The sequence below is a fragment of the Miniopterus schreibersii genome (assembly GCF_964146895.1).
Source record: "Miniopterus schreibersii genome assembly, chromosome: 14".
NCBI classification, from domain to species: domain Eukaryota; kingdom Metazoa; phylum Chordata; class Mammalia; order Chiroptera; family Miniopteridae; genus Miniopterus; species Miniopterus schreibersii.
The window spans coordinates 4,045,271-4,058,436 of NC_138114.1; the positions used below are offsets into that span (position 1 = coordinate 4,045,271).

Consider the following 13,166-nt stretch of genomic DNA (forward strand, 5'->3'; position numbering starts at 1 on the left):
ACAACAACAGCAGCAACAAAAAGCCTCAGGGCTAAGGGCTATGGGGTAGAAGACAGACAAATTAACTGTCATCTAACTGAACTTCCAGACTGAGTTAATCCTAAATTTACCTACAAAGGCTACATTATCTCGTTGCAGCAGATGCAGACACACACTCACACTTTCTTCTCCAAAGTATTACTATTCACCACACAATTACATCCCAGAGGCTGAGGGGAACCAAGCCTTAGCTCCATTCCTGCCTCCACCCCTGCATCCTGTTGCCCAAAGACAAGAACAAAGACCATTTACTTCCTACTGTTCCTTTTGTATTTTGGCTCTTAAAAAACAAGTCAATGGGTTAACATAGGGAACACCTTTTTTTTTTGGGGGGGGGTACTGATATTTGTAGTTAAATAAAAGATTTAGGATTAATGTATCAAAGGATTCTATTTACAGCCCATCAATTTTACTTAAATTATAATTTAGAAACTTCTATGACAGGAAGAATCAGTCACAGGGAATTTTGACTTAATAGTTTTACTATGAAGACAAGAGGGGGAAGGACAGGCTGGAAGAGAAAATTAAATTGCTCCAACATCAATGAATTGCTATTATCTGTACTTTCCCCTCAAACTGACTTTTAAATGATAAACTTCCTTTAAAAGGTTATATTGGTCTCAGGCAGAACCATGGCCAATAAAATACAGAATTTATTCCGAAAAGTTACGAGAAACAATCACAAATGTTTTCAAACACAAACAGGAACTTAATAATATGTATTATTAAATATTTACTTGGAATAAAGTACACGTCAGCCACCCCCTAGAGGTCTTAAAACCACCTGTTTCCCTTAGAGATTATAATTAGATCCTTGCTTTGCTTTAACCTTGAGAATTTTATTTTGGAAAATTCAAGTATAAAGTCACTCTTGAGGAAAGATTAGATACAGAAAGCTGAGGGTTGGGAAAAAGATAAAGAGGAGCAGAATGGGTTTTTTTTTGGCTAAGAACATTGGTAGAGAAGGCAGTTAAGTGAGAGTGGGGTGAAAAAAGTGTGCCAAGGTATGCTTAAAGTATGCTTCAAGAGGGAAAGACTGAAGTTTTTAGGGATCATACAAAGCATCTTTTAAATCTCAATACCTAACTAATATAGTCTGTACTTCTAAGACCAGAGTGGAACCAAAGAGGTTAACAACCTTCTTTTAAGGCAAAATAAGCTTTAAATGTTTAATTGGAGAAAAAACCCCACTGAAAGTTAAGTTCCTCTTAGAATATACATTCTCTGCAGTCAGACAAGGGTGATAAGTGGGTAGGAAGATCCTGGAGTACCATGAAAGCAAAGCATGGAAGTCTACAGTATCCAAATTTTTCCTGATCATCCATTTAGTACACTGTTCATTATTTAAGCACACTAAAATATTTTTAAGAGCTTTCATAGCGATACAATCCTTCCCAAACATATTCCCTCCATACTTTCAAATTCTGAAAGAGAATAAACCTATCACTTTATAGAGGTCGAATTTCTTTTATATTATCTTGCAATGCTTGCTACTATTTATTAGTTCAAATTAAGTTTCTCAATGTTTGTATGTTGGGAGTTAACAGAGCTTTCAGCAGTATGCTTTCTTATAAATGGGATAATGGAACAGAAAATTGTATCTTACACTCTAGTACAAGAAAGTGCTACAGTAACAGTGCTTCAGGATGGCTGATGCAATTTGTTGCTAGGTTCAACATTATGGTATCAAGACTGCGGTGGCAACAAGGGGAAGGGGACTGACAAACTATGGCAAACTTTAGTCACTTTAGTGAGTTTGTTTAGTGAGTTTAGAGATAGGTTTATTCTCTTTCAGAATTTGAAAGTATGGAGGGAATATGTTTGGGAAGGATTGTATCGCTATGAAAGCTCTTAAAAATATTTTAGTGTGCTTAAATAATGAACAGTGTACTAAATGGATGATCAGGAAAAATTTGGATACTGTAGACTTCCATGCTTTGCTTTCATGGTACTCCAGGATCTTCCTACCCACTTATCACCCTTGTCTGACTGCAGAGAATGTATATTCTAAGAGGAACTTAACTTTCAGTGGGGTTTTTTCTCCAATTAAACATTTAAAGCTTATTTAGTGAGATTTATAAAGCTAGGGGAGGGCCTGGCACATAAGGAACTGAAGAATATAAAGAACTTCTGGACTGAATCAGCTCCTGCAGAAAAACTAGTTTATTAGTATATCTTTTAAGCCACTGGAAAATACAACAAGATACTAGTATGAACTTGACTCCATTTTAAAGAATCACTGCAGTTTAATATATGCTAACTTTGCTTCTTTCTCCAACAATCCTGTTTGCTTTTCTTGTGGGGCTGAACTTGTATTCTTGGTTTAGAGAATAAGGGAGTGGTAAGAAGGAAGGCAATGTAGGAGACTAAAAGTATGTATATTTTAAATAATTTTGGAGCTGAAAAGGGAAATTAGAGGTCAAAGTGGTTCAACGTTGATTTCAGAAGGGTTAACAGAGGTAAAGGATAATTAAGTGCCACAGATTCAGTCATAAAAGTGGGTGGGGTCAACGCAAATTCAGCAAGTAAAAAGTAAATCATTACACAGTTTAAAACAACCTTTGCTCCCCAGCTGAGAATGCCAGCAGTGGTCAATTTTTTTCTGGTAGAGAGATTTCTAAAAATTATCCTTAGAAGTCAGCTGGTATAATAGAACCCTGTATCAGGTTTATGGAGACAAAGGGCACAGCCCTACAGCTTTCTGCAAACTCCAGCAAGATTCTTCACCTGCCTATTTTAAATTACTTTTAAGCACCTTTAAAAATCTATAGTGAAATTTATTGGAGGAAAAATGGAAACCCCCCGTACTTTTATTTCCTCAAAGGAAGCAAAGACTGCATAAACCAAATCCACACTCAAAAACTTAAAACTATGTACAGGATAACTTGGTGTTTCCAAATTGTAACCGACTCAGCGCCCATCTTCGTCTACTTATCTCTTCCCCACGCTCAAACCTGGTGCTAGCCAGGACAGCACACACCCCCTGGGCTATTTCATTCCATTGGTTGGCAGGCCACCCTGCGGTCTACACCCTTTAGATTGATTTACTGTCAGGACGCCCGGTGTTTGTCAGGGATGTTACACGGCTCATGTACTATCATTTTGTACAAAACAAAAGCTGTGAGGGTAGAAAAATAATGTAAAAAAATCAACGTGTAATTAATAAATTCGTTTGGTTAATAAAACGGTCTAAATTTCAAACGTAGAAGGCAGTTCATTTTGTATGTTACTGTATCATCTGTCACTGGTGTAAAAAGAGCGAAAAAAATCGGAAAATTATCCCATCACCTGCATTCGGGTGAGTCACTCAAGCCCACAAAAACTTGCCGCGGCGCGGTCGGGCGGGCCGCGCGCTCCCTTTCCAGGCGCGTTTCGCCAGGACCCACCCAGCGTCACCCGCTAGGTCTCCGCGCGGCATCCACGCGGGCGGGAGCACCGGGAGGGAGCCGCGGCCGCTCCGCGGGGGCCGGGGCGGAAAATCCGCTGCCCCGGGGCGGCCCGTCGAGGCGGGGTTTCTGGGGAGGGCCCGCGCCCGCCGCTGCGGCGGAGCGGCGCCGGGGCGCCCGAGGCCGGGCCGCGGGCCGCGCGAGGGTCGGGGCCGGCGCTCACCTCCCTTGCAGGGCGTGCGGTGCTGGCTGTGCTGGGCGCGGTAGCCCTCGATGACCTCCCAGGAGCCGTCGTCGCGCCGGATGGGGAAGGACAGGCTCAGCACATGGTTGCAGGGCTTGATGATCCGCAGGATGCCGCGCACCCGGTTCCGCTTCTGCTCCTCGCTCTCTCGGGTCCTGAGGTCCTCCACCAGTTTGTCTTCCACGATGCTGGCGCCGCGGTCGAAGAAGCCCTCCACCATCTTGAAGAAGTTGGGGTCGTCTTCCTTGTCAGCGGCCGCCTCGCTGTAGTGCCGCCGGGAGGGCGGCGCGAGCCCCGGCTGAGGGGCGGCGGCGGCTGGCTGCCCGCGGGCCCGGCCCAGCAGCGCCGCCGAGTCGGCCGCCGCCGAGCCCAGGGCAACGGGCCCGGCGCGGGACAGCAGCAGCGCTTCGCCCAGGCAGCGGTACATGGCGGCGGGGCGGAGGCGCGGGAGAGGCTCTCTCGGAGGGTCGCGACCGCGGGAGGGAGGAAGGGCCCGGCGCCGCTGCCCTTTTAAGCCGCAGCTTCCTGCCTTCCTGAGCTGTCCCCTCCCCTCCGGGCTCAACCTCCTCACCGAGAGGCCGGACTTTGGGGCCAACGTCGCCCGTGAGTGGCAGCGCGGGGGCGCGCGCGGCCCGGGAGCCGCGCCTCGGCCTCGCCTCCGCCGTTGCCTCACCAGGCCTCCCTGGCGGCCGCGCGTGCCGGGGGCGCGCGGGCACTCGGGGGCGCGCAGGCGCGGGCGGGCCGGCCAGCGCGCATGCTCGGGGGCCGCGGGGCGGGGCGAGGGGCGGGGGGCGGGGTCTCAGGCCCCCGCGTAGCCTCCCGGCCGGGTGCCGGGGACTGGACGGGGGCCGCCTGGGGGAAGGGCCTGTCCGGAGACTGGCCGCGCCTGCCTGCGGGGGGCGCTGAGGGCCGGCCGCGGGGCTGCGCGGAGGCGGAGGCGGAGGCGGCGGAGGCGGCGGAGGCGGCGGAGGCGGCGGAGGCGGCGGAGGCGGCGGCGGCGGGCGCTGGCGGCCCGCAGCGGTGAGTGTCACGGGTGCCCCTCCTTCCCGCCCCGCCGCCGGGTCCTGCCCCGGGCGGTCCGGGGCAGAGGGAGAAGCCGCGGGTGAAGGGGGCGCTGTTGCGTGGGGACCGCGAGGAACCGCGTGCCGCCGGCGCCGCAGGTTTGCTGGCTCGCGGACACCGGAGCGGGGAAGCCTGGCATCTGGGGAATCCCTAACCGACTGGCTTTCACCGCTTTTTCATTTTGTCCCCTTTAACCACTCAGCGGTGTTGAGTAAAACAGTTATGTAAGTAACCGTTGTAACTTTCTTTTTTTAAAAAATATAGCTTTTATTGATTTCAGAGAGAGGAAAGGAGAGAGAGAAACAGCAGTGATGAGCGAGTCATTGGGGACGCAGCCCGCAGCCCGGGCCTGTGCCCTGACCGGGAATGAGCCCCATCGCCGGGAGCCCAGGTCGATGCCCGCCCGCTGAGCCCCGCCCGCCGGGCAGCCGGTGCGACTTCCTGAGGTTTCCCGGCGCTTTCCGCTCCGCGTGGGGAGGAGGGGGCTGTTCTGAACCCTGACCTCGCCGCGGGGGTGGGCGGCGCACCGGAAGCAGGCCCGGCGGGGCTCGGCATCGGGCGGGGCGGGGGCTTCGAAAGGCCCCTCCTGCCCCTCCTCTGCAGGGCGCCCGAGGGGGGCGCCTGAGCCCAGCCTTCCTCCCTCCCACTTTAACGTGATCTTCCACACGGTCCCTCTTTACTTCCAAATGCCTAAAGGACACTGCAAAACTTATTTTCAGGAGAGTTTGAAAGCTTGTTTCCTGGCAATGTCCTCAGTTTTTTAAATAAATTCATAAATATTCTCTACAGGTTTCAACGTTTCTTACGTTGACAGAAGTATGGTTTTTGTTTTTTAATCCTCACCTGAGGATATTTTTTCCATTGCTTTTCAGAGAGAGTGGAAGGGAGAAAGAGAGAAAGAAACATCCATGTGAGAGACACATCGATTGGTTGCCTCTTGCAGGAGCCCAGGCCTGGGCTGGAGCCTGTAACGGAGGTAAGTGCCCTTGGCTGGAATCGAACCCAGGACCCTTCAGTTCGAAGCTCTAACCACTGACCAAAGCAGACAGAAATAATGGTTTTGAAATATTCTGGAGGGCATGGCTCAGTGGTGGAGCGTCCCCTGTGATCCAGAAGATGAAGATTCGATTCCTGGTCAGGGTACCTGCCAGGTTGTGGGCTGGATCCCCAGCATGGGGCGTGCAGGCGGCAGCCAATGACTCATCGTTGATGTTTACATCTCTTTCTCCTTCTCCCTTCCTCTCTCTGAAATCAATAAAAACATATTTAAAAAAATTAAAAATAAAAACAAAGACACTCCAGGAAATTTATTCTCAGTATGTATATATTAAATGGACCACAATAGGATTTGTAAACTTTAAGCTACAAGATTTAATTATGTACATAAGCACACTTGATAGGAAATGCTGACGTTAATTACTCTTGTGGGTAAGTGTGATGCTTGTAAAAGTAATGTCTCCATTTTATTTTTAATCCTCGCTTGAGGATATTTTTTCCATTGCTTTTCAGAGAAAGTGGAAGGGGAGCAGAGAGAGAGAGAAAAACATCGATGTGAGAGACACATCCATTGGTTGCTTCCTGCACCCTGGCCAAGGCCATGGATTGAGCCTGTAACTGAAGTACGTGCCCTTGGCTGGAATTGAACCTGGGACCCTTCAGTCCTTGGGCTGACATGTTCACTGAGCCAAACCAGCTAGGGCACTGTTTCCATTTTAAACACCACAACCAAAGGGCACATTACCAGCTTTAGCTATCCCAGTGTACTTGGGAGGTTTTGAAAGCCACCTTTCAAAACTACTTCACTCTCTGACATTCATTTTATTCATGTATTAGAATATGGAAGAGAATGTTCTTACTTCTCACACTATCCTGCAAAGTATAAGATGACAACCTAGGTCAATTAAATTACATTACTCTCTCAGTGTACTTTCAAAGCAAAAAAGATGGCACTAATATTTTACAGTATTTGCTAGATAGAATAGTCACAATTTATACTTGTATTGTGTTTTTTTAGTGAAAAATATTCTCTGAACTGAATCTTGAATTTGTCTTGTTGGTCAAAAGATTAAGGTACCAAATTTCCTTTTCACTTGACGATATTACCATTACCATTGCCAAAATGCCCCCCCAAAGCCTTAATATTCCAGATAGAGTGATTAGAATCAGTAAACGTGGACTTTTTTTTTCCTCTTCGGGTGAACTTCTTTGGTTTTGAGGAAAGTGGTTTAAAAGCTTAGTTTTATTGCCCTTGTTTATCTCTTTTTTGATAACCATTGCCTACAGAAAAATAAATGTTTAACTTTGCTTCCTCCAAGTCTTGTTTACCTGAATTCAGGACCTTGGAAGTGAGGCAGGAGAGTAAAAAGCTAGGATAATTCCTTGGCAAGTGGAAAAGGGAAACTGAGACAGACAATTAAGCAGCAGTTTGCAGTCACCTAGTAAATCCTATCTTCCCTAAACCAAGGACACTTGAGAGTAAATGGTTTGCACTTCTCCTCCCCAACCAGAGGGTAAAAAGCTAAATCACCCGACTCTGTGAGACAGACAGCAGAAATCTAGTTAGTGCCATTTGCCAGCCACACTCAAGGACTGATGAAGTTAAGGGAATAAATCTCATTTTGGCGCAGCAGCATAAAGCTGATGAATCGTCTGTTGAGATCCTCCCTTAAGACCTCTAAACTCCCAGCCTTTAAAAACCCTCAAAAAGGTCCCAGCGCCTGCGCCTTTCCCTTCTCTTTCCCCCTCTCCTCCCACCACAGGCACTCATCTACTCTAAGGAAAGCCATGAGGCTTGCAACCAGGACAGCAATGGGCAGGGGCAGTTCCCTCTGGGCAAAACCCCTGAACCTGTTGCCAAGACCCCCTTTTCTCTGACTTCTTAGCCAAAGCAGACCAGCCCAGGCTCATTTCCCCAGCTTTTTCTTGTTTCACTGTCCCCAGCTTTAATAAACATCCTCTAAAAATCACTTGGACTTGTGTTGTGAAATTTCTTGCACCAAGTCAAGAATCCACACACTACCAGCCAGCCTTGGGCAGACTTGGTAAAAGTCCAGGTACCCTTTCTGGTAACAGAAGGGCTATGGAAGGAATGAGAAAATTATTTATTTATTTATGTTACCAAGGAAAGTAACCTACTTTAATTTCCAAATGCTGCATCAAGTAATACATATCCATGTGACATAGAATTGACTTAACACATATAAAAGACTTGAGATTGATTAGAAGTGAATTGCTGTTGCAAACTACGTTTATTATGGCCTAGTGCATTCAGTTTACTTCTAAATCAAAAAACTTTCTTTTACATTTGGATCATCACATCTGCAGTTGGAGAACTGCTTTGAAATAAAGTTGACTTCCAGTATGAACTTGGCTGTAGAAGTCAGCATTTTCACCCTTCTCCTTGGGCTCTGGCAGAGGGAGGGCAGAGTGGACCAGAGCTGTGTGAGGAGAATCTGGGAATGCTGGCTCTGGGCACAGAGCTGGGGAGGGGAGGGTGGCCATCTGGATTTCTGTGCTGAGTCACTCCCCCATGTGGCAGAGGACATCCCTCTCAGGCAGACATTTATCGAGGAAATTATTTTTAAGTGGAAGTCTCCTATATGTAGATATCTTACAAAATGGCTCCACAAGAACCCTACAAAGTAGATGTTTTTATTTTTAAAATCATTATGTTTTTAAATTATATACATGTTGTAAAAAACTTCAAACAGTACAAATAAGTTTAAAAAAAAAAAAGTGAAATTTTCCCCTGCCCCCATTTTGTAAGTAGTTGGAGTGTTTCTTTTCACACTCAACTAGGTATTCTAATTCCTGATGTAACAGAAGGGGGGCCAGGCTCACATAGCCCAAGTAAATTGATGATCACCTAGGTGGTAAACAGCAGGCTAAGATTCACACTGGTCTATCTGACTCCAAAGGTATGCAGTTTTTACTATTCCAAGAAATATTTTAAGTAGTTGTTGCATTTAGTTTAAAATTGTTTACTAGGGCCCGGCTGACGTGGCTCAGTGGTTGATCGTCAACCTAAGAACCAGGAGGTCACGGTTCGATTCCTAGTCAGGGCACATGCCTGGTTTGTGGACATGAGCCCCAGTAGGAGGCATGCAGGAGGCAGCTGATCAATGATGACTCATCGTTGATGATCCTTTCTCTCCCTCTGTTTCCCTTCCTAATTCTGAAATCAATAAAGACATATTTAAAATTAAAAAAAAAAATTGTTGCCCAGCGAGGCGTGGCTCGGCGGTTGAGCATCAACCTAGGATCCAGGAGATCTCGGTTCGATTCCTGGTCAGGGCACATGCCTGGGTTGCAGGCTTGATCCCCAGTTGGGGGTGTGCAGGAGGCAGCCGATCAGTGATGACTCATCATTGATGTTTCTGTTTCTTCTCTCCCTCTCCCTTCCTTTCTGTGAAATCAATAAAGATATATATATGTATATAAATATAAAAATTATTTACTAGGCTGTAAAGTCCAGTGAGTTTCAGCTTTACATTGGTGATTGCTTTTATAAAATGTACAGATATTTGCAAATTAAAGATTATTGGTAGTAACTTCCAGTTCAAAAGAAGACCAGAATTAAGCTTGAAGGGAATTTTGGTCATTGATAGTATTCAACAGAGAAATCACTTTTCTGCCTTTGCAGTTTATGAGTTTACCTTAGCTGTGTTAAAATTCTGGGTCTTTTCATCTCATAACATGCTTTTGTGCTTCTAAGTACTTTAAAAATATTTTAGAAAAAGAATTTTAGTATGAAGAAAGACATAACAAATACATGAACAATGTAGCTGTTTTAAAAGTAATTTAATTTGAAAAGGTAATACATATTTTCTACTTTCTGTCTCTTGAGGTTTGTCTATGGTGGACATTTCATTTAAATGGAATCATGGCAATATGTGGTCCTTTGTGATTGGCTTCTTTCACTTAGCATAATGTTTTTTAAAAAATATGTTTTTATTGATTTTTTTTAGAGAGAGAGAGAGAAACATTGATTGGCTGCCTCCTGCACACCCCCTACTGGGGATCCAGGCCCCGAAACCAGGACATGTGCCCCAACTAGGAATCAAACTGGTGACCTTTTGGTGCATGGGACAACGCTCAACCAACTGAGCCACACTGGTCAGGGCAGCATAATGTTTTAAAAATTCATGTGTGTTATAGCATGTGTCAGTATCTATTTTATTTCTTTTTATGGCTGAGGAGTATTCATTGTATGGCTATATCACATATTTTAATCCACTCATCTCTTATGGACATTTGGGTTATTTTCACTTTTTGGCTATTGTGAATAGTGCTATTATGAACATGCTTGTACAAGTGTTTGTGTAGACATATGTTTTAAATTCTCGAGTATATACCTACAAGTGGAATTGCTGGGTCATATGAGAGCCTTTGTTTAACCTCTTGAGCTACTGCCAAACTGTTTTCCATAGCCACTGCAGCACCGTTTTAATTCTTCCCAGCAGTGTACGAGGCTTCCAATTTCACCACATCCTCCTCAACCCCGTTATCTGGTATGAAATCGGAGCTCATTTGGTAAAATATATCTTTATTGATTTCAGAGAGAGGAAAGGAGAGGGAGAGAGAGAGAGAAACATCAACGATGAGAGAGTCATTGATCGGCTGCCTAGCCCACAGCCCGGGCATGTGCCCTGACCGGGAATCAAACCCTGATCTGGATCCTAGGTCGACGCTCAACCGCTGAGCCATGCCCGGCCGGGCCTCATTTGGGTTTTGATGTGCATTTCCTGAATGGCTAATGATGCTGAGTGGCTTTACATTTGCTCATTGGCCATGTATATCTTTTTTGAGAATGTCTATTTACATCTTTTTCTCATTTTAAAATTAGATTATTTGTCTTTTTATTGTTGAGTTGTAAGAGTTCTTTATGTACTCTAGATGTAAATCCCTTATCAGATACGTGATTTGCAAGTGTTTTGTTTTAACTTTTCTGATGGTGTCTTCTGCAACACGGAAGTTTTAAATTTTGATGGAGTCCAGTTTATAAATATTTTCTTTTGTTGCTTGCACTTTTGGTGTCATGTCCGAGAAATCATTGTCTAATCAAGGGCACGAAGATTTACAACTACTTTTTTTCAAAGAGTTTTATAGTTTTAGCTTTTACATGTAGGTCTTTGATCCAATTTGAGTTGATTTTTGTATGTTAAGAGTTCCGTTTCATTCTTTTGCATGTGGATATTTATTTGTTCCAGAGCCATTTGTTCACAAGACTATTTGTTCCCCACTGAATTGTCTTTGCACTCTTACCGAAAATCAATTGATCTAAATGTGAGGGTTTATTTCTGGACTCTTCATTTCTTTTCCAGTTGTGCATATATCTATTCTTATGCTAGTACTACACAGTCTTGATTACTGTAGCTTTGCAGTAAGTTTTGAAATTGGAAAGTATGAGTCCTCCAGCTTTGTTCTTTTCAAGATTGGTTATTCTGAGACCCTTGACTTTTCATAGAAATTTTAAGATCAGGTGGTCAATTTCTGCAAAAAAGCTGGTTGGAATTTGGATTGGGATTATGTTAAATCTATAGATTAATTTGGAAAGTAGTGCCATTTTAACAATATTACATCTCCTGATTTATGAACATTTGATGTCTTTTTATTTATTTAGGTCTTTTAAATTTTCTCTTAGAAATGTTTTGTCTTTTCAGACTATAATGTAGTTTTACTTCTCTCTTTTCAATCTGGATGTGTTTTATTGCCTAATTGTTCCTCATTCTCTTTTACTGTTGCATAATATTTCGTTATATGGATATGCCAAAATTATTTTTGCTAGTCTCTCATTGATGGATATATGGGCTGTTTCCAGTATCTTGAAGTTACAGTGGTACTACAGTGAATAACCTATTACTACATAGAGTATCAGTTTTCAAACTCTCATCTCAGGACCTTCTTAAGTATGAACAGTGAATATGAACATAGAAAGAATTTAATAGTCTTCAGCACTTTTTCTTATAAAGTTGCTTAGTTGGCAAAAATATTTGGCAAAATTTGTTACCCTATCTAGAGATTAAAAATGATATAATAAAACTAAATGATATCACAAATGAAATATTTAATTTTTTAAACAGAGCTTTTAAAACAAGAAACAAACAACTGATTTTTTAAATCAGTTCTCCATGTTACTAAGTTTAATAGGTTTTAGTTCACAAGTGCTTGTCAGTACTTCATGAATCAGCCAGATGAGTGTGGGGAGAGGAGAGTACCCTGTCCTACTGGACCACCACATGCAAACGCCTAAAGATAAATGAGACCATGGTTTGAAAACATATGGTAGCATATACTTTAGTTAAAAGCAATTTGACCATTTTGCTTAAACAGTAGTTTGGTTGAAAAAGAATATCAGAATGCTTCTGTTTTTTTCAAGTGTTGGTAATTTTGGTGCATTATGGATTTTTTTTTGAGACTTTGTGCCATAGTTTTCAGGAAAAAGTTTTCTAATATTTATTTTTGTGTTTTGAATTGATTTTAGAAAAATTTGTAATTTAAATTTTTCCCCCTTTAGTGAGCTTGTTTTTGTAATAAGCAAAAAAAAAAAAAAGGAAAATATATTGCTCTGGCTGGTGTGGCTCAGTTGGCTGCATTGCTGAATAATATCCAACAAAGGTTTTATCAACTCGCTAAGGGTTCTTTCCATGTTGTGAGTAAACATGAGAAATAGTAGGGTCTTTATCCCATAAAGCAGAGCATGCAAGAAACAAGTGAGGTCTCATAAAAATTAATCGTACTACGGTAGGATTCGGAAATCACCTGTATACAACTCATATCTGTCTTTTTCTTTGTTTTTCAGTTGAGGTTAAGTTTTTTGTTTTCCTTGTATGTAAAAAAGGTAGCACATTCATCTAGTCATCATCCAGAATGCCTCACCATCGGCTCCGTTTATTGATCAATGTGAATGACCCTCTTTAAGCAACTCTATTCTATCAGCATTTTCTCTTTGGAAATTTTACGTAAATTGTGATTTCAATATGGGATTGGAGTTTGTATAGTAAGAAAGTGTAAGCTAAAAATTGGGACACTTTTGTGATGCTGTTAAAAGCAGATGTAACTGGAAAATATACCGGAGAAGCTCAAAGTACTTTCCTGTTGACCATTGTGGAAGAGTTGCAGAAGAAACAGACTTTATTGTGAAGCATAGATACGAATATAATTACATTTAGTTTGTTCCTTAGTGAAAGAAAAGGAAAAACATGAATGAAGCAGTAGGGATCAAGGTAGAGACACTGGTAATGGCTGGAGTCAGCTAAAGTAACAGCGGCTAACTTCCTAATTTAGATAGCATGCAGTGAACAGATATTTGCTAGCTAATAACTTAGGATACTTTGGCCCTCAAGTAATAATATTCAAATAAAAATGGCTCAAACTAAAGCCATAAACTAACCAAGATAGCTATTATCTAACAAGAATTCCCAAGGCAAGGCTAT

General features: G+C 43.3%; 2 protein-coding genes across 6 annotated transcripts in view; one reads left to right on the forward strand and one right to left on the reverse strand.

The window, feature by feature from the left end:
• Positions 1–4,347, reverse strand: part of GLUD1 (glutamate dehydrogenase 1) — a 33,184-nt gene extending 28,837 nt beyond the window's left edge. For both annotated transcript variants that reach the window (XR_014000241.1, XM_081157950.1), the window contains exon 1: positions 3,649–4,347. Coding sequence is in view for 1 of the 2 variants with exons in the window: in XM_081157950.1 (XP_081014076.1) it covers positions 3,649–4,096 (448 nt within the window). In the remaining variant the exon portion in view is untranslated. The remainder of the gene's footprint in view (positions 1–3,648) is intronic.
• A 294-nt stretch (positions 4,348–4,641) lies between these two features.
• SHLD2 (shieldin complex subunit 2) overlaps positions 4,642–13,166 on the forward strand; it is a 114,245-nt gene continuing 105,720 nt past the window's right edge. For 2 of the 4 annotated variants that reach the window (XM_081158044.1, XM_081158047.1), the window contains exon 1: positions 4,643–4,689. The gene's annotated coding sequence lies outside the window, so the exon portion shown is untranslated. Of the gene's footprint in view, positions 4,690–5,603; positions 5,708–13,166 lie in introns of all 4 variants that reach the window. The other 2 variants (XM_081158045.1, XM_081158049.1) reach the window with 2 other exon arrangements.